The sequence below is a fragment of the Dipteris shenzhenensis genome, chromosome 1 (genome assembly GCF_047967505.1).
Source record: "Dipteris shenzhenensis isolate YYH24624 ecotype China chromosome 1, Dip_SZ_1.0, whole genome shotgun sequence".
Lineage (NCBI taxonomy): Eukaryota > Viridiplantae > Streptophyta > Polypodiopsida > Gleicheniales > Dipteridaceae > Dipteris > Dipteris shenzhenensis.
In genome coordinates this window covers 2,868,750-2,887,412 of record NC_141596.1, presented here as the reverse complement: position 1 = coordinate 2,887,412, position 18,663 = coordinate 2,868,750, and the positions used below count along the sequence as shown (strand labels likewise).

General features: G+C 45.3%; 1 protein-coding gene across 2 annotated transcripts; it reads right to left on the bottom strand.

Moving 5' to 3' along the window:
• Window positions 1–1,435: 1,435 nt before the first annotated feature.
• LOC147905257 (uncharacterized) lies at window positions 1,436–4,632 on the bottom strand. 2 transcript variants are annotated; one of them, XR_015543393.1, is made up of 4 exons: window positions 3,925–4,632; window positions 3,563–3,838; window positions 1,950–3,476; window positions 1,436–1,837 (listed from the first exon to the last, which is right to left on the bottom strand). XR_015543393.1 is itself a non-coding variant. In XM_087396019.1 (3 exons), the coding sequence occupies exons 1-3, from the start codon at window positions 4,309–4,311 to the stop codon at window positions 2,298–2,300; spliced, it is 1,842 nt and encodes a 613-aa protein (XP_087252145.1). In that variant the 5' UTR covers window positions 4,312–4,632; the 3' UTR covers window positions 1,436–2,297. The 2 variants fall into 2 exon arrangements, 1 of the variants encoding a protein (XP_087252145.1); XM_087396019.1 differs by having other exon boundaries at window positions 1,436–3,476.
• Window positions 4,633–18,663: the final 14,031 nt, after the last annotated feature.

The following is an 18,663-nucleotide window of genomic DNA, read 5'->3' as shown; positions in this document are numbered from 1 at the left end:
GGGCTGGTCGGCCTGGTCTACCCCCTCTGTCCCCCTGCTTCGGCCCTGTCGCGTGGGAGCTGGTGGGGTGCAGGAGCGCGCCCTGTGGAGGCCTGGAGATGTCAATCTCAACAGAAGGCTAGCACTAAAGGAGAAGGCTAATCAAATAGTCCAAATCTCTTCATTCAAGCTACAACTGCTTGTGAAGTCTAAACGATTTCATTTTAGTCTCTCCCAAACGAGCATCTAAATCTAAATCTAGCTGGTAGGGCAACTCATCATTTAAGATAGAAAGAATTATCCCAATACCAACAGGCCGCAACTTGGACTAAAACTTCACAAGGTGAAATTTGCATGTGCAGTTGTCACTCATAAGATTGAGAACCATAAACTCCATCATGCATAGCAGGGACTAGCTACTATGACATCCCCACTGACGTCATCAGCGCCCAACAGTGGGTGTAGAGCATAGTATAAAAGTATGCTCTCACACATACAAATCCACACACCCACACATACTTGAGCATCCATTTATACAAAGTCTTCATACACAACCATTTAACTAAATTTGGTTACACAACCATTTGATACTTTCCTAATGCATGAGGATCTCAAATTTAGAACCATTTATAAACAGTCCCTCCATGCCTTGAAAGCACGGATAATAGGCAAAACCTCCATTTTCATAGGCTGAACAACTTTTGTAGTGCTGAGTCTACATTTTCACTTTTGAAAGCTACTGGCCGTCTCCCTGGATCAGCACTGCTCCCACAGCAAAGTCACTTGCATCCACTTCCACCACAATGGTAGATTCGGATCTGTCACATTTAACATTAGTGCAGGGGCTATAACGCGTCAGAACTTTCGACCTCTTGCCAGGTAAAGGTCTTTCCTTCCCGTTAAGCTGCTCCGTCATCCAATCATCAACTTTTGGCATAATCTTTTATGAACCCTCTGAAAAGCCAGATAATCCCAAGTAAACCTTCAACAATTCTGAGATAAGGCCATTGAAGAATAGCCTTAACTGTTTTTTGGATCCATACGGATGCCATCCTCATAAATTGTGCACCCATGTATTTCCCCTCTTTTGTAAAGAGCTCGTGATACATAATCAAAGCACATGGAAATGTACCAGAATAGGAAAACAAATTCAGTTTTAACTTTCCATTTCAGCTTTAAACTTTTTAAAACACATAATAAAAAGTACATTGATGAAGATGTTTGCAATGCGCATAATGCCATGAGGTCCAAGGATGGAATCATGGATGATACATCATAGTAGCTATAGATTAAAAAAATGAAGCAAAAGGGCTGCAAATTTTGTTGCAGAAGAGAAGGGACTGAGAGCTTAGAAGAGGCTGGCGGGGGCTGGGGCTGAGAGGAGGGGGGGCTAAAATAGGGGCTGAGAGAAGGAAGCTGGGTACCATTCGATACTCTTTTGGCTTTTTCTCAGATAGCAGAACGCCAGAGAATAAGTTCCGAGAACGTGGGCGTTCCTTGGCTGGTTAACGGTTGTTCTTACACCCCCTAACGTTTTTGTCATGGCAAGTAGTAAAATTGCCAAAATGGTAACCAAAAACTGAAATATTAAGCAACGTTTTCTCCAAACTGTCACCTGGAAAGTTTTGTTTAGAAAAAATAAAGGCAGGCGAGGGATCAGAAATAATATACGAAGATCTCCACAGGGATCCCTTCGGCATAAGGACGGGATTCTTAGTTCATCACATCCCTCGCTTTGCAGGGGCAATAAATGTTAAGAAGTAACGTAATTGTACATTGGGAACCAACCCTCTAGCAATCGTCCACTGCAAATTCAAATGCTCAAGGACTTATACAAAGTAAGATGCATAGAAAAGATCTGCAACCAACTGGAAAGCATCAGAAATTGTCCAATCTCTCCATCCAGTTTGGCTTAAACGAAATCGGAAGTACTAAATTGGGCATAGCCAGGCCGCACAACATCGCCTTACCAATTCGGTGGCGCCTAATGACAAATTCTTAAAGCTTGTCTCCATTGTTGTTTTGAGAGCCAGAAACATCAAACTCTGACTGTGCACTACATAGAAACCTGTTTACACTGAAAAAATGGTGTGGATCTTGAAATCTTCGTTCAGCTTGGAGCTTCTGAGTTGCCGGTCTCTGTGCATTACTGGAGAGCGGAAGCTTCTCGAAATCGCAGAAGAGCGAAGAATAGTTAATGTTCGTGTCGCAAAATCATGGTACAGACTCCAGGGTCCAGCGCATCCAAGAAATGTGAGGAACCCAATGACGAAAGCCGGAAAGAAGAGAGTGGCTGGAAGTGAAAGTCGTCTCTCTCATCAGAAAACCTTTCCGCTTGCTCCGAATGAGGTGGAGATTTGGGCAGTGCCGTTGAATCGGCAGAGGTGCATGGCGAAGAATCGGACAGAAGGACCGCCGACGTTCCAGAGCACACAAGATTCGCCGGCAGGGATGAGCAACACATCCGGTGCCTGCGCTGTCTCTTTGGAGGGGAGGATCTGTAGGAGGTGACCGTCCACTATGATCACGACAACGTCGCAATTCTCATCGTTATCCGGGTCGTAGGCCTGCCCGCTGGACAGGGAGATGGTGCGACCATCCGTGGCTTCTGTGAACGGTCGAAGCTTGTCGTCGCCATCGCCATACCCAGTTTGATGATCAAGCTCTTCTGCTCCAAGCTTTTCATCGCCATAGCCAGCCCAGCGGAAGGAGACGAAGGCCACCCCTGGCCCCGAAGGCACCAGCGCGTGGAGCAGATTCTCGTTCAAGCGCACTGCGCTCCCTGGTTTCAGCTCCAGCAGCTCACAGAAGCTAAGCCCATCTCCATCGCCATCGCCAGCTCCAGCTCCATCTTTGCTAGCTCGGAAGTAGAGCATCTCTCCACGCACCACCACTATCACTCGATCCCCTTCTGCCTTCCGGAATTCCACCCGCTCCGCCCCCTCCGCCCTCGCCAGATAGAATTGCTCTATCCTACCCCCCGCCAGCACCGATGTCGACAACACTCCCAACTCCTGGGACCTCCATTTCCCCACCTCCTGCCATGCCGCTACTGTTTCATTGGGCCTCGGAAATACCGTAACACTCCGAAACAGGTCCGACCTGTAGCTCCTGATGTCGTCCCCTTGCCCCTCCTCTCTTCCGTCCAGAACCAGGCCTCCGCTGGCTGTAATCTTCCACGCTTCCGCCTTAACCAGCCCCAGACGAACATCGTTGGACGCCTTGAGCGACGTGCGATCCCCGGACACCAGCAGGGCAGGCGGCATGAGAACGCTCTTATCCAACCCGTTAGATCCCCACGCCAGGTTGCGTGGATCGCGTAGATTGCAATCCGCCGAGATGAATTGCAAGAGCATAGCCTTCTTCGTCCCGGAAGCTTCGCCTACACGGTACGTCGTCCTGCCCTCCAAGAACACGGCCTCTCCCTCCCGCCCCTCCAGGGTTGCCAATCGGATGTCGGGGGTCCTGATCATCCTCTTAACCCTCGTTCCAAAAGACTGCACCAAAAACGGATATCGTCAATCACTCGATTGATCACCGATCGCAAGCTGATAATGGAACACACGCTCCTACCTCCTCTTACCCTTTCTACGAACGCAGCTCGTTCTCTGGGGCTCGAAATCCCCAGCGATTCCTCCTCCAACGCTTGCATATTGCGCAACAGCAGCTGGAGCGATCGCTCGGGAATCTTGTGGGACTGGGTCATGAACTGCACGCTGGCACCCAGCACCACGTTCAAAGATTTGGGACAGCCAACGACCTCGAGATCCCTGTGAAACCGCTGCAAAATCTCGTTACGCCCCCGCCAGACCGTCATCCCGTATAGCAAAACCCTCGGCCCGATAATAGCAGTAACAATCTGGAGGAGAAATCACAGGAACCAGTTAGAGAGGGCGCTTCGACGGAACATACCATAAAACGAGAATCGAGTCATGGGAAGCTCACGTCTAGCATTCCTTCGTGTTTTGCCAAGGCGTAGCACTCTTCAAGCCATATGAAGCAGGTCTTTCCCGAAGGCTCCACAAAGCCTCTCGCGAGAAGCCGGTCCCTCATTGCTGGCCAGAAGCTCTCCCATTCCTCGTAGATCCTGTTCACCGTATCGAGCTCTCCGACGCCAAAAACACGGACAGGTCCGGCGAAACCTTGCGAGCTGATCGTGGCGTTAGGGCCTTGCGACTCGGAAGACTGGAGAATGACGATTCTGGGCGTGGAGGCCTGGATGAGGAAGAAAAATGTGGAAGGCACAATCCAGGCGAGCTGGCAGAGCAAGATGAATAGGAGGTAGAATTTCCGGCAAGGAGAAGGGCGGATGCGGAATTCGGCAAGAGGCATTGTGGGGGGGAAGCAAGGGAGTGGTTGTCACTCATGACCGTGAGGGAGGGAGTCCGAGAGGAAAGGGCAAGAAACCAAATCGTTGGGAGGGAAGGGAGGAAAAGCCTGGGGAGGGAGGGGAGGAAAGGAGGGAGAGGGATGGGGAAGAGGAGAAGAAAGGGAAGGGGAAACCCGTGAGAGGGCGGCGATGGCAGCAGAAAGCAATAAAGCAAAGCAAGGAGAAGCAGCAGCTGCTGCTACGGAGTTGCAGGCATCGCATCGGAGTGAAGACGAGGCAGGGCGTTGGTCTGAATGAAGGAGAATGAAGAAGAGCTGGCTATGGCGATGGCGATGGCGATGGCGATGGCGATGAAAGAGCGCTGCCTCCCTCTCTACGTATTACTAGCCTTAGAATAGATTCAGACCCCCCATTCCCACCTCTAATCTTCCCCCTCCGAAGCTGTTCCCCACGGAATCGACCCTGACACACCATTCCCCCCCTCCCCCAGCCAACATTCCTGCCACCCTGACTTGGTGGTTGGTTGCCTCAGTTTTGAGTTCGACACTAGAATGCTTGGCCACTTGTTTTCTAAGACTCCATTCCCTAGACATGGGCAAAAATGCATCATGCATGCACCTTTCCCCCCATCTATGCCACGCCCGTCTCTGTCGTCAATTCGCCCCTCTGCAGACGCGAATTGGGTCTCTCCAGTCGGGCATTTCCGCACCCGCATGCTTGCAACCTGCACATTCGGTGATTGAATGCCATCTCTGAACGCTGCCTGTGAAAAGCAGCACGTCGCTTTGCCTTCCTCCCTGCTCTCCACATTGCACAAGGTACACTCCATGGGGTCTTTTGGTACTTTTTTGACAATTTTAACTAGGCCATTTGGTGTTTTGGTCGATGTCACCGGCATGATTGGTTTCATGTAAATACGACTTTGTTTGTAGCTAGTTTTAGTGTAGACTAGCTGGTTAGTGTGTAGTGTGTAGACTAGATGGTTAGCTGGTTCGTGTGTAGTGTCCTATTTAGAATTAAAAAAGAGTTTTGATTCATTGGTCAAGATCAAAACTCTTGTGGAGATGACGTAGGTAGGTTTCGCAACAAGCATCTGCAAACATCATCGCCGTGGACACAGAACAACCACTCGAAACACATGCCTACAAAACCATGCCTTTTACAAGTGGGTGAACAAGAAAAATCAAAATTGCAAGGTGGCAGCAGATGATTGGTAGACGGGCGAAGTTAGATTTTTGTCTGCTCTATGTGAATGCATAGCAAAAACTGAAACCCATACTACTCTCTAGAACTCAATGTGCTCTCTCTACACATGTCACCTTCACAAAGCTCCTAAAAATGAGGTCTTTGAAGAAGGAAGAGACAATACAAGAAGTGGCGTGAAGGGCTTGCCACATAGCACCCATCCTCACAATACAAGAAGTGGCGTGAAGGGCTTGCCTTGTTCAACATGCTCCCATCCTCACCCACCACACTTGTCCATTTTTGAATTCTGGAGAAGGTGCAGTGGTGACACAAGAATGTGCAACGCACACAGGTTTGCTTCCAAGAACTAGGTAAAATCATGTTGTGAAGTAACAATGTGCAGGGTTTCAATGGAAGCTTGTGAAATCGCTCTTAGGCCTTGTGCACACAAGGCTAGACATGCACCCTTGGTGCGACGTTGAAGCTCCACTTGCAATTAGAACCAAATTGTGAGCATTTAATAATTCTCATGGAGCTTTGTGCGACCTGAAGGAAAGGTATGCTTATGTGCTTCCACTAAATAGAGATCCATATACCGCCCGCGGAAGAGTCGAACACATTAGCAGTTGGATCCACGCACCGCTTTCTATGGAAGATTGGATGCATGATATCCCATAGCTTGCGCATGAACCTGGACACCTTCATTCCCTCAGCTACACGTTGCTTTGGGGTTAGAGACCAGTATGAGGACTTTCCTGAAGGTATGTTTGCCTCATAGTCGCAAACCCATTGATATTGAGGCCAGATTTTGGAATGTTTATCGCGGGCTTGCTCCCACTTTACTTGCAATCCCGCCTCGCCGCAATCTTGGGCAATCTTCTACCATTGCTCCTCAAAAGTCTTGATTTTTTGCATGAGCCCTCCCTCTTTGTGACGCTTGTCAAAGAGGAATTTGCATTTACACAAAGTACCAACAGTTGACATGGTCCATATCATTTTGCCATCTCCATTATCAAATATTGCGGACTTGGTAGGCTTCGAGGCTCGGCCTTTGCCTCTCGGCTAGGAAGGCCTGTTTGGCTTTCAATGCCATGAGAGGATGTTGTGTGAGTGGGTGGTGGATTCTCTACAACATGTGTGTGGGAATCATGAGTGGAAAGTGGAGCAGAGGGCAAATCCATGGCTATGTACTGTGATGAAGGCACAACATCAACATCTGGAAAAAGGGAGTCCTGATTGTCAATGTGTTCAGGTCCATGATCGGCATCCGTGGAAAACCTGGCAATTGTGGAGGCAATGATGGTGAGGAGAGTCCGTGCTGTTGCATGGTAGATGGAGCGGGCGTTACAATGGAAGTCTCTGAAGAACATTGGGTGTGCATGCGAGGTTGTCCATTGGGTTGGAACCCATGGAACGAAAAGGGGAATGAGTATGCCATGGTGCAATACCTACAATACACGAGAGGGAAGCAATTGAGACCACGAGGTGCTAGTTTGGTCATCACCTCTTAAGAACTCTAAAAATGCATGTATATCAAGTGAATTTGTGGTCTCATAAAAACATAATGTATATGACAGTTTTTGTGTTATCCATCACTCTAAAACATCACAATCCGTTGAGATTAACCACTTCTTGTGCCAATTTCTAGAGTGTTACATACATGGGGTAGTCCATGCATATAGACTTGCCGCATCACTGCCCTGTGTTGCTTCAAAGTAGACTAGAATTGGATCATGTAGAATTGGTTGGCAGGGACATTGGATGCAATGGCTGTGCAAAAATGCATGCAGGAAGCTACGAACTGTGAGCAAGTGGCGGAAATGCATCAACAAACAACGAAAAACGAATGATGAACGTAAAAACGACGATCAATCTGTAGGAGGATGGATGTAAAGCATTGCATGGATTGAACACAGGAATGCAACAATGTAGGAATACCAACAGTTAACTTGCATGCGGATGAGCGTTTGATGCACTAGATGGCGGAAGCAATGAAGCGAGTGATAGAAGCAACGAGATAGAAGTAGTGTGATAGATGGCTGAAGCTGTGAGTGATAGAAGCAGCAAGATAGAAGTAGCGTGATAGACGACCGAAGCAGTGAAGCGTGTGATAGAAGCAGCGAGATCTCTAAAAGGTATGGTGGAAGCAGATGGAGTGGAGCATACCTTGTTCAGGCTCGTTGGGGACATTGGTATTTTCTAGACACAAGTTGCCAACTTCTAGAAATGTACATGGTAGTGGAGGCCTTTTCGTATGTGGTGGATTTGAGTTTCATTTGGATCCTATTACATGTATAGTTTAAACAACTTAAAGGTGAATTACATTCAGAAGGCTTGCCCTGCAAGGAGATGTAGGTTTGTGTAAATAAGAGAGTGGTCAAACCAATAATTGAAGTCAGTTACAAACATTTTGTGTTGTTGTGGGGTGTTGGTCCATATGTGGTCAATAGTCGACCCATGTATAGTTGTTGGTTGATGAATCAATTGTGTCAATTTTTGGTGTGTCTTGCATGTACAAAGTTGTGTTGTGGTAGTGTTTGAGTTATTGTAGTTTATGTCGAAGTCTCCTATGATTGTTGTTGGTGTTGTTGCTTGTATTTTGTTTAGAAGATTTTCTAGAAAAGATAGAAGTGATAAGGTGATGTTGAGTGTGATTTGTACACATTGAGGTGATGAGGGTGATTTGTACACATTGATGATGGCAATTTTGTTAGAACTATTATTTGCAAAAATTATTAGCACAAGCATGCACAACCTTTTTCATGGATGTATTCTTCGTCTTGCAAGTGTACGTCTTGTAGCAAGTTGCAATTCTGACACCATTTATCTTTTGCAAGCATGTGAATTTAGGTAAGAAGAGCTTATTTGATGTTTTGTTATGCAATTCTTGAAGCATAGGATTGTGGCACTTAGGAGACTTTTGTCGTTAAGTATACCTTCACAATGTGAATGTAGGCTCGTGTATTGAGGGATTGCAATGTTTTGTGTTGGCTTTGTTGGTTTGAGAAGTTTTTTTTTCGCTTTGCAAGTATTCAATCTTTTGTAGAACTTGTTATCTACTTTGATGTGTTTTGGTTCTAGTGGATTGATGAGAAAAAGGTTTTGGGTTGTGTATGTGTGATAGGGATGTGTATGCTAGGCCATGTGTTTTGGATGAAAGAGGGGTCAAACACTAGGCAATCCATGGATAGTCCCTGTGCGAACGATGAATTGTTCTAGCTACAGCGGGTTGTATGGGAAATTGGCATCAGGAAATTGTGTTCAAGTTGTTCTTGCCTATTCGAAATTCTTTTGTAATTGGATGTATTAGAGTCTAGGCGGATGGAATGTTGTCATTGTGAAGAGATGAGTTATTGAAGCGAGCTTGTCTTCTTATGTTTTTGTTGTTAAACAAAACCCAAGCAACATGGGGTTCTATGGTTGTGTCTGAGTGTTTGAATATCCAATCTGCACCAATCACCAACCCATCAAGAATGTCCAAGTTGCTAGAGCAAACTTCAATAATCATTCCTAGTTTCAAATGTAGTGCTTTGTGCAAGCTTGCTTTGTCTTTTGGATTTGTTGGTATTGTTATGGTTTTGTTGCATGTCTTGTGTCTTTTGTCAATATATATGGATAGTCAAACACTTACACTTCTTTGTTGTGAATGTCTTTATTTTTTGGGTAGAAAAAAGTTTATAATATATTATATCAGTACATAGTCTTTAGAGTAGAAAAGCCAACCCCCATGGGGAGAAGTTTCTTCAGCAATATACTTATGACAAAACCTAAAATTTTTGGAAACTTATGAGTTTGTCCATAGGCAAAATTAAAAGGTGGGTACTAGTGAATCATCTGTATCATCTATACCATCATCAATAAAGTAGTTAGAGTATCTGAAACACATATCAGATGAGTCCCCAGTATTGTCAGAGTCATCTGAGGTAGCAACATGAGCTTCGCTCTGTGAACCTGTTTCCTTCTTCACAGTTGGAGGCTGGATCTACTTAAGAAAATAAGTAAATTCAGCAGGGATTTCAAAGGGGGTAGTGTTGTCCATCGCAAAGCATCTTTGTACATGGTCTTGAAGATAAGCATTAAATAGGGCAGCATCAGATCTGAACTGAGTTCTACAATTTTCGTTTGGTCCTGTGCATCCAATTGAGATAAAGTTTATCAGCATGCAACTCAAGTTGGTCAAATTGAAAATTATTTCTGGCTATCCAAGTAAACCATAGTGCATGTGCTCTAATGGGTGCCCATATCTCTTGCTTTGTCTTTGAGGAGTCCCCTAACAGAATAGCTTTCCAATTGATGGGCTCTCCTGTTTCATATTGAACTATTTCCCAAACCTTTCTAGTAGCTGGATAGGCAACAAAGAGGTGGAAGACATCTTCCTCTACAGAGGGACATCTCTTGCACTTGCCATTTCCCTTTCCAATTCTCAGTCCTCTACTGTTGGTCCAAACAACTTTTGCATTATTAGCCAAAGCAGGGCATACATTTTCTCAAGGATTGAGCTTGACCAGATGCTACAGAATCTGAATTTCCAATTGCCCCTAGAATCCTGCAGTTTCCATCTAGTTTAAGGACGATGAAAAGATCCCCTATACCCTTGGCAGGGGTAGGATTAGGGAAGAAGGAAGTAACTGAACTTTTTGCTGTAGACCAAAAAAGATCCACCTTTCCATTGCTGATTGCCCTCTGAGAGGTGGATTCTGTTCATGATCAACATCTAGTTTTGATTATTTAATCTAAACTCCCTCCTAATCTCTATCCACGTTTTCCACCTGACCTCATCTCTGCTCCATAGCTGACCCCAACACTGCAGTCCTTTCTTGAAGAGCTCAGAAGCCATAGCAAACTCTCCATCATAGAGAACAGCCTCCTTAAGTATAATAGAGATCAAAATTGAGTCTAGTGACATAAAAGCCCCTTTGCCAGAGAAGACAATTTGGCTTTTAATACCTTCAAAGGTTGTCCATAGAGATTGCCAAAGTTGATCACCTTTGGCTTTGCAAGGTTCAAGATTACATATGGCTGACAGCATGGGGTATTTTTTCCAGCATTAGTGTAGAAGGGGGGAATATTTTGTTTTTGCAATGGTTTTCTTAAGTAGTGTTCATTTGTGTAGGAGATGTCAATCAATGTGTATTGCCTGGTCCTTATTGTGTCATAGAGTAAGACATTATCTTTCCAAAAAGATGTCATCGGTGATGTGTTTGTTGATTGCTCCACGAAAATCCATGAATCTTTTGTTGGGATAGCTTGGCATAGATCCCCACGTAAGAGAACATCAAGTCCTCCAAATGGTTGGAAGTGGTTGTGCTTGATTTGCCATAGATGCATATCTGCTGCAATTAATGTACTATGACCAATGAGGGAGACTTCATAACAAACAGCTAGTTGAAGGTCCCTGTACAATTGCGATAGTTCTTGCAACTTTTCTCTGGAAAGACTTGCATAGTGGGATGCTATTAGTGGTAAATGCAAAGCTGAATGTATTGTTGTGCCAACAATATTGAATGCAGTTTTGTCAGTGTAAGCTAGTAAAAGAACTTTTGGAAATTCCATATTGTATCTTTGTTTGTGTGAGTAATTCCTTAGAAGGGCTTGAACCATGGCCGTTAGTGTAAAATTTTTACCTATTCTAACATTCCCTGACAGAGAAAAGATGGAACCGTTTTGCTGGATTGATTCTTTTTTTTATCATGACGTATTCCAAAATTAGGTGTTGTTCAATGTTGAGTTTTTTAAAGGTAATGTAATACTCAATTTTTGGCACAAGTTTGTAGGTTAGTAAGGATCCATTATGGATTTGATTTGGTTTTTTTGGATTTGGCATGTTGATTCCAATGTCATATGTATCAATGTTTCTGAATGTATATTGATTACTTGAGGATGGAAGTATTAGAGGTACTTGTTAAATTTATAGAAAATTTGGGAATAAGCTTGTTGAATTTTTCCTTGTTTGGGTCTATGATATGTTTGTTGTCATTGTACATATCATGCCATGTAGGGGTACTTTCATTAAGTGTTGGCTCAAGATCGTGATTTGGAAAGAACATAATACATAGCACTTTGTAGTAGTTTTCAGGATCATTGATTTGCTTGTAGTTGGTAAAGCAAATTATTTTAGGTTTTTTTCATGGTTTTGCCTTTGTTAACAGCCATGGAACAAGATAACAGATCTGCCTGCCCAAACCCTACAAGTTTTGAGTGGCAAATGGCTCAGGATCGCAGTAGTCATCAGGATCACCCAAATTGGCAAGGATAACACAAGAGCCATTTGGATCCCATATATGGATAACACAAGAGCCATTTGAAGACAAAGGGAAGGTTGTGAGAATCAGCATATGCCTTCGCACCATACGGGCCCAAGTGGTTGTAACAAGAGAGAGAGAGAGAGAGAGAGAGAGAGAGAGAGTGGTACAAGGAATAGGGTTGGCCTTCCCTTGAAAAGGTGACTTGTATTAAAGGCCAAGTGGTTGACTTTGGTCTTCATTGTTGTATGCAACCTTTGAGAAACACAAGCTTTCTTCTTGCTCATGTGTTGAGATTGAGGTTTGCTTGCTCTCCTTGTTTGCCTTTGGTGTTTGCCACGATCCCCCTTCACCTTCTTCTCTTTCTCCCTCCCCTTCCCTTCTTCCCTCCCCCTCCTCTCTCTCTCTCTTTCTCTCTCCCTTCTTCTCAATGGAAACCCCATTGCAATGATCCGGTTGACACTCAAGTGACATGAGTGAAGGATTTACTATGCAATGCTCCCACAAGGAGTTGCACGGGAGTGAGGAGCTTAGTCAGCACACTTCCAGCACCCGTGTGCCTTTGCTAGACAACACATCTTTGTCACCACCGCCACGGAGATACGAGTATGCTTTTGCATTTGTTTAGCTCCCTCCCATAAACTACCCATTGTACATGTCCTTAGGCCTTTTTAGCGAGATTAGGAGTGGATTGGAAGCAGAAACTAGTGAAGAAAGAGTGATTTTAGAGTAGGAAAGCTCACTTTTCAACTTTCTATCCATAAAGCCATTGTCATGCATTTGAGCTTGTTTTTCAATGTTTGCTTATACAAGGAAGTGGTTTTGGGTGCTTGACAGTCCAACTTGTAGAAACCACTTGATTGGGTGCCAAAAGTTATTGTTTTGTGATGTTTTTTGTTTTTGGTAGGTAGTTTAGGTCCTTAACAAACCCCCCAGGCACAAAAACTTGGAACAAAAGTTGGATAACCACCAGGAATCATCAAAAGGGAGCTGGTGACACAGCGTGTTCCCAGATAATTCCTATCCCAACGACCCATCACCTTAGCTCGCTATCCCCACAACCCATCGCCTTAGCTCTATCCCACCGACCTGACACAAGTCAATCACCTAACCCACCGCCTTATTTATGACGTGTCAGGGTTTGCTATCCCGCCATCCTACTAATAGGCGTTGACCCGGTGCCTTAAGACTATCCCTACGACCCATTGGCATATAACTAAGCCTCTGAGCAGTGCCATTTTGGTATCCCTTCGAGGCAAGCCATCCCGTCACCCGTTGCTTCAATGCTAATCCTACAACCGTTGCCATACTTACATCCTATTGACTTGAATATCCCACCGCCTATTGCTTTAAATTTAACCCACCAACTCGGAGGCATACCAACCTCAACCTAACCCGTCAACACGTGTCAACTGCTATTCCACCAACCGTCACCTTAAGACTATCCCTATGACCTGCTGGCATACAGCTGACCCCCCAACCCGAGGGATAGCTCTAGGAATAGATTCTCTGACAAAAATAATAGAATTGAATTTGAACCAGGGTGTACCCGCACATCAATGATCTCATACATGCACTTGAGGTTTGGGAGAATTTTGTCCAAGGAGCCTGAACTCGAGTCCAAGGATATTGGTTTGAACTATTCACAACCTAACTTTTGCCCCACTTTTGGTTCAGCTCCAATAAGATGTTCAATTCCCAGCTCTCACTCAGTGTTGGGGCCCCAACGTAGTGGTCCCTCTAGTTCAGACGAGATCGAGAGCTTGAATGAGGAAATGAAAGAATCCACTGGCTCGAGGGCTCCGAAGCCCCCTACACGAGCATAGCTCCACCTCATTTCCTTTCTCTTTTTGTAGCCTCCAGATTAAGGGGGACTATATCCAACATGTTTGGATGGTGATTGGATTCAGTAGAAATGGAGAACCCTTTCACAAGAATGCCCATGAAAAAGGGAGGCTAACGACACCCAGTTCTTGAGCCATAAGCAGGGATTGAGGCCGTCTTTATGGACTTGGGACCCATAGCCTTTAAGGGGCACCCTGACTCACAGTGCATGGAAGACGAAGAATCATGGATGAGGGACTTTGTGAGACAAAACCCAGCCTTGGAAACTCACAGGATTTCCAATGGGGGAACTCTTATGAACCTTTGACCTTCCAGGTGCCCCTAACATTTGCCGGCTATGTGCTCTTGCAAGTTCCACCCTACAGTACCAACCATGCAGATGCCTGGTAACCCACTTCCTCATGGAGCTCTATAGTTTACTCCCACAGTTACGGTCCTAATATACGAGGAAGAGGGCTGCACATCCCCAATGTCAGTACCGGTACCCAATGGAGCCCGCTATCCGAGCAAGGCTCGAGGCCCACCTCTACGCCCTATTAGGTCCACATTGCACAATAGTGCTGCCTCCACAAGCTTCCAAATAGTGCTATCAGATGATGCAATGTGCATCCTAGTGGATGCACTAGGAAGGGGGGCCTCTCCACCCTTGACTGTACCCGTATTTCCCACAGGGAAGAAACCAATCCCTCTAAGAGTTAATCCATAGCCATATCCAAGCTGATAACTAAATTTCTCGGGGAGGGGATCCGATCTCCCACGTGGGGCGATTTGAGCAAATATGTGAAGCATTCGGTGCTCCTGGAGATCTGGAAATGGTTAATGCATTTGGCCTCAACCTAGATGGCAAGGTAGGCTAATGGTATAGGGCCCTTAGCCCGAAGGAGAAAGTCAACCAAGAGGTGTTGTGAAAAGCCTTCATTGTAGGGTTTGCACGTGTGCACGCGGGGGAGAGAGAGAGAGAGAGAGAGAGAGAGAGAGAGAGAGAGAGAGAGAGAGAGAGAGAGAGAGAGAGCAAGTGTTCGTTACCCTCTGCAAGCTGTGTCCCCAAAATTAGAACCCTTGACCTTATAAAGGTTTCATGGTGGCATCTCCCATGCACTACTAGGCTCACAAAATTGTCAGGGCGCTTGGCAGTGACCGGTAAAGCTTGGCATCCATCCCCATAATTTGCTTGGATGGCAAATATGCTAAAGGTTTCCAAATCTTCACATGGTCCTTTGGACATAGGTGACTATTTGCACTAATTTCAAAATGAGGCAGGAACCTCCAAGGAAACACTGACTAGCCCTCACTTATTCCCGAGAAGAGACAATGGGTGGTGTGAGGTATGGAACAGCAATCACCCCTCTCAAATGAGTGCCCCCGCCTCAGAGCAAGGCAAGCCCTCTACGGTGCACACTACTATAGATGGGGGAGCCATGATATCTCTCAATGCCAATTCGCGAACGTCCTTCCTCGATCGATCTACCAACTGAGGCTCCAATTGGCCCTGATTGTCCCACCCCACCCGATGAATGTGCAAGGAGCCCCTTTAGCCAATCCAGGGCACAACATGCTCCATTATCACTACCCATACTAGCTCCACAACTGCCCCTGCCTCGTATAACTCCAGTCAACCAAGTATTGGTGGAAGAACTACCTAATGACTGGGAAAGAGCTTGAGCATGATCATGGACATCCTGACTATCATCCTTATGAGGAGGGAAGTGGCATCATAAGCCACTACCTTTTACATGAGGATTAGCATGTTCCAGTATATCAGATAGTGCCATGGTCATGAGGGGAAGAGACATGAATTTTTTGGTGCGAAGGCCCCTGATCCAATGCCATACATGTCAAGGTCCACATAGGGCAAGCAAATGTCCATATATGGGTGTAACAAACCCCCCTGTGTCATGTTTTAAACGCCAAGGGCCGCACTTTTTAAAGGACTGCCCATGCAAGGATCTTACCCCTATGGTCCCACCCACAATGAGTCCTATGCCCTTATGTGTTGGATGTAGAGTGGAGCATTGATTCAAGGATTGTCCCTTAAGGAGACCAAAGACTCCGATCACCCCATTGAAGAGCACTAGCATCAATTTACTAAGCATTGAATAAGGTCAATTAGTGGTAGTTTCCTTGAATTTCATCACAAGGATGCACTTAAAGGCCCTAGGCAAGGAAATGAAGAAGCAGGCAACAAGGAAGGACAGGACTCCCAAGTCTCAAATTCCTAAGTCACCCCAGCCCCTGCAGACTTCCTTGCCAGGACTCCCACGTCTCAAATTCCAGAGTCACCCCAGCCCCTGCAGACCAAGTCCAAGAAGGTCACCAGGGTGGGTGAACGAAAGAATCAAGTGGTTATCCAAGATGGTTTAGATGAGGAGACAACCACCCTCACCAACTCCTCTACATTCGGACAAGCCTTTTCCTGGGATGATCCTAGTATGCCCCTATATCTGGATGTAAAAAAGCCAATGTGGGCTTAAGGCCTCACATCTCCACCTTCTTATAAGGGAGCATATCCAGACCCAACCTTAGAGAAACAATACTTAATAGACACCCAAAATTTGATATGGGAATGCCAAGAGAAATCCGAGCATAGGTTCAAGGTCAACATAGGGTCCGATATCATCCACATAGACCACTTGACTACTCATAGGGGGGCAAAGGCACTTAGGGTGCTAGAGAGAGTGGAAGAAGAGGAACCACCCACTAGACTTGATGCACTGATGTTTCAAGAGGACCGAGTGTTATAGAACCTAAGAGAGGAGGAAGACCTCTAAGGCTTCGAGGAGCCACTATCGGTGGGGAGGGAGACCTCTCAGGAACCACATGATATTGTCAGGTTAGTGGCCTTCCTCTCCTTAGAGGTCAAGATGCCAATTGCATCCTTGTTAAGGGGGAATCCTATTTTCTAGTGAGACCTCTCAAACTGGATGAACTGACAAATCCTGGCCCATGGTCCTACCAAACCTGCATACAACCCACCACAGGAGGAGGGTTGGAGCCTATCTAAGGTCCCCATTAATAAGTTAGGCCAATACTTTGAAGGTGATGTCATTAATGCATCTATCGCCATAACCTACCGGAACCAAAAGGTTGATGCTATCCTGGATGTGGGCAAGCATGTGTGAGTGTCTACACCAAATAATGTTGGGAGAGGCCGGGAAGAGCTTTCCTCAGGCAAAAGCATTTGGTAGTAAAGCTTGCCGATGGTGGAACTGCTGAACCCCTAGGAGTTCTCATAGGTATTAACATTAAGGTGTTTAGCTTCACGTACCCTGTTCAATTTGTGGTTATGGACTTCACCTAGTAGCTCGGATATGAAGCCATCCTAGGTTGGCCCTTCCTGAAAATGTCAGAACTCGTATATGATTAGCCCATGGACATCTTTTATATCATGAGGAGCAAATCGCACGAGTGGACTTGCACACGTACAAGTCCCACCCACGGTTAGGCCACCAATTTGCCATGGAATATGACACAATGGATAGGACCGCATCCTTGAAACAGTTCCAAACTTGTGAGAGAGAGAGTGATGGGAAGGAGGTAGATGAGTTTTTGTATGCCTCTCTCCCTGAGCCAAAATTCTCTCAAAATTAGATGCACATTTTGGAAAACATTGATGTCCCAGAAAGAATAGGGTTCCAAATAACAACCCCTAAGCATGAAGAGTTGAATACAGTGGTGCCCCTCAAAATGTTTAACATGCTCAAACCTCATGAGGTGAGTAGGGGGGCAATAAGGGTCAAATCAAACCTCCATTGGCTAATATATGTGGGTGCCACTACTGCCTACCATGAGTTTTCCTCTAATTGGGGATCTCGACTGAGTAGAATTACCTCTCTAGCTAGTTCCATGAGTACCATGGAAGAGCCCCCTTTAGGTTCGAAGCTCTGAAGTTCCAAAATCCTGAAGGCTTCCACCAGGGGTAAGGGGGACGCCATCCAAAAGGGAGTGGAGGAGGAGAAAAATTGAGCATCTCCTAAATGTTGTTAATCTCAACAAATTATTGGAACATTTAGAAGACAAGTTATACTAGATTTGTATAGACAAAGGGTATCTTGTAATAATAAAATATTCATAGATAAGTGATTTAAAAGTTAGGCCTTGAGTGCATGTGATATTAAGGGTTTACATATAATAACTCCCCTTGAGATCCCAATTAAGTTAAGGTCAAAGGATAGCTTCAAGATTTAATGCAAAGGGGGACTTAACTCAAGACATCCATTACAGACTCATGAGCTCTTAACACTAGGGTACATGAAGATGCTATGAAAGATATAGAATAAAAATTGTCTTAAAACATTTGCCTTCATAGATAAGTGAGAAGAGCCCCCCTCCCCTCATAAATCAAGGGACTTCCTCATTAGTCACTCTAATCTTCTTTACACCTTCCCTTGTCTTATTCCTATGCTCTGCTCTTTATGCTCGTTAATTTACTTTGAATCCTCTTCAGTTGGGGAAGCCAATTAGCAAGATATAATAAGATAATTAAACCCAAAAATACCATGCATGTTGATATGTTGAAATGCCAATGTGTATAAACGTGGTGCAAACATGCATTTCAATGAAAAGCATGTGCACCTCCATTGCACTAAAGATGTTGCAGTCATGTTTAAAGTTCCCCACACTCTTAGACTTGATAACACTTAGTACATTTGTTACTTGAGACATGGCAATGTTAGGGTCTACCCATCACTGCTAATAGGTGGATAATTACTGGTGGAACCCATATGTAAGCTCTAGAGGCCTCCAATGCCCCTTGGTCCAAGCCTTAGAAGGAAATCCATCCAAATGCTGCTCGAAGTCCTAACCCTAATCTCAATAAAAGCAAACCCTTGCTGCAAACTACCCTCCCACCTCTACTTCCCACGCCTAATGCTATGAGCACCACCCAGAGATTCTGCGGACTATGGGTGCACAAGGCTGTCTCTCGTGCACAATGCTACTCTAACAAAGGACAACAACCTTGGAAGTTTGAAGCTATGAAAGGGTTTCCGACCCCTTCTTACCTGTGCCAACATGAGCAATTCCATCTCAACAACTCCAATTGCCTTGCCTGCAAGGACAAATTCCAACACTCCACGGGCAAAA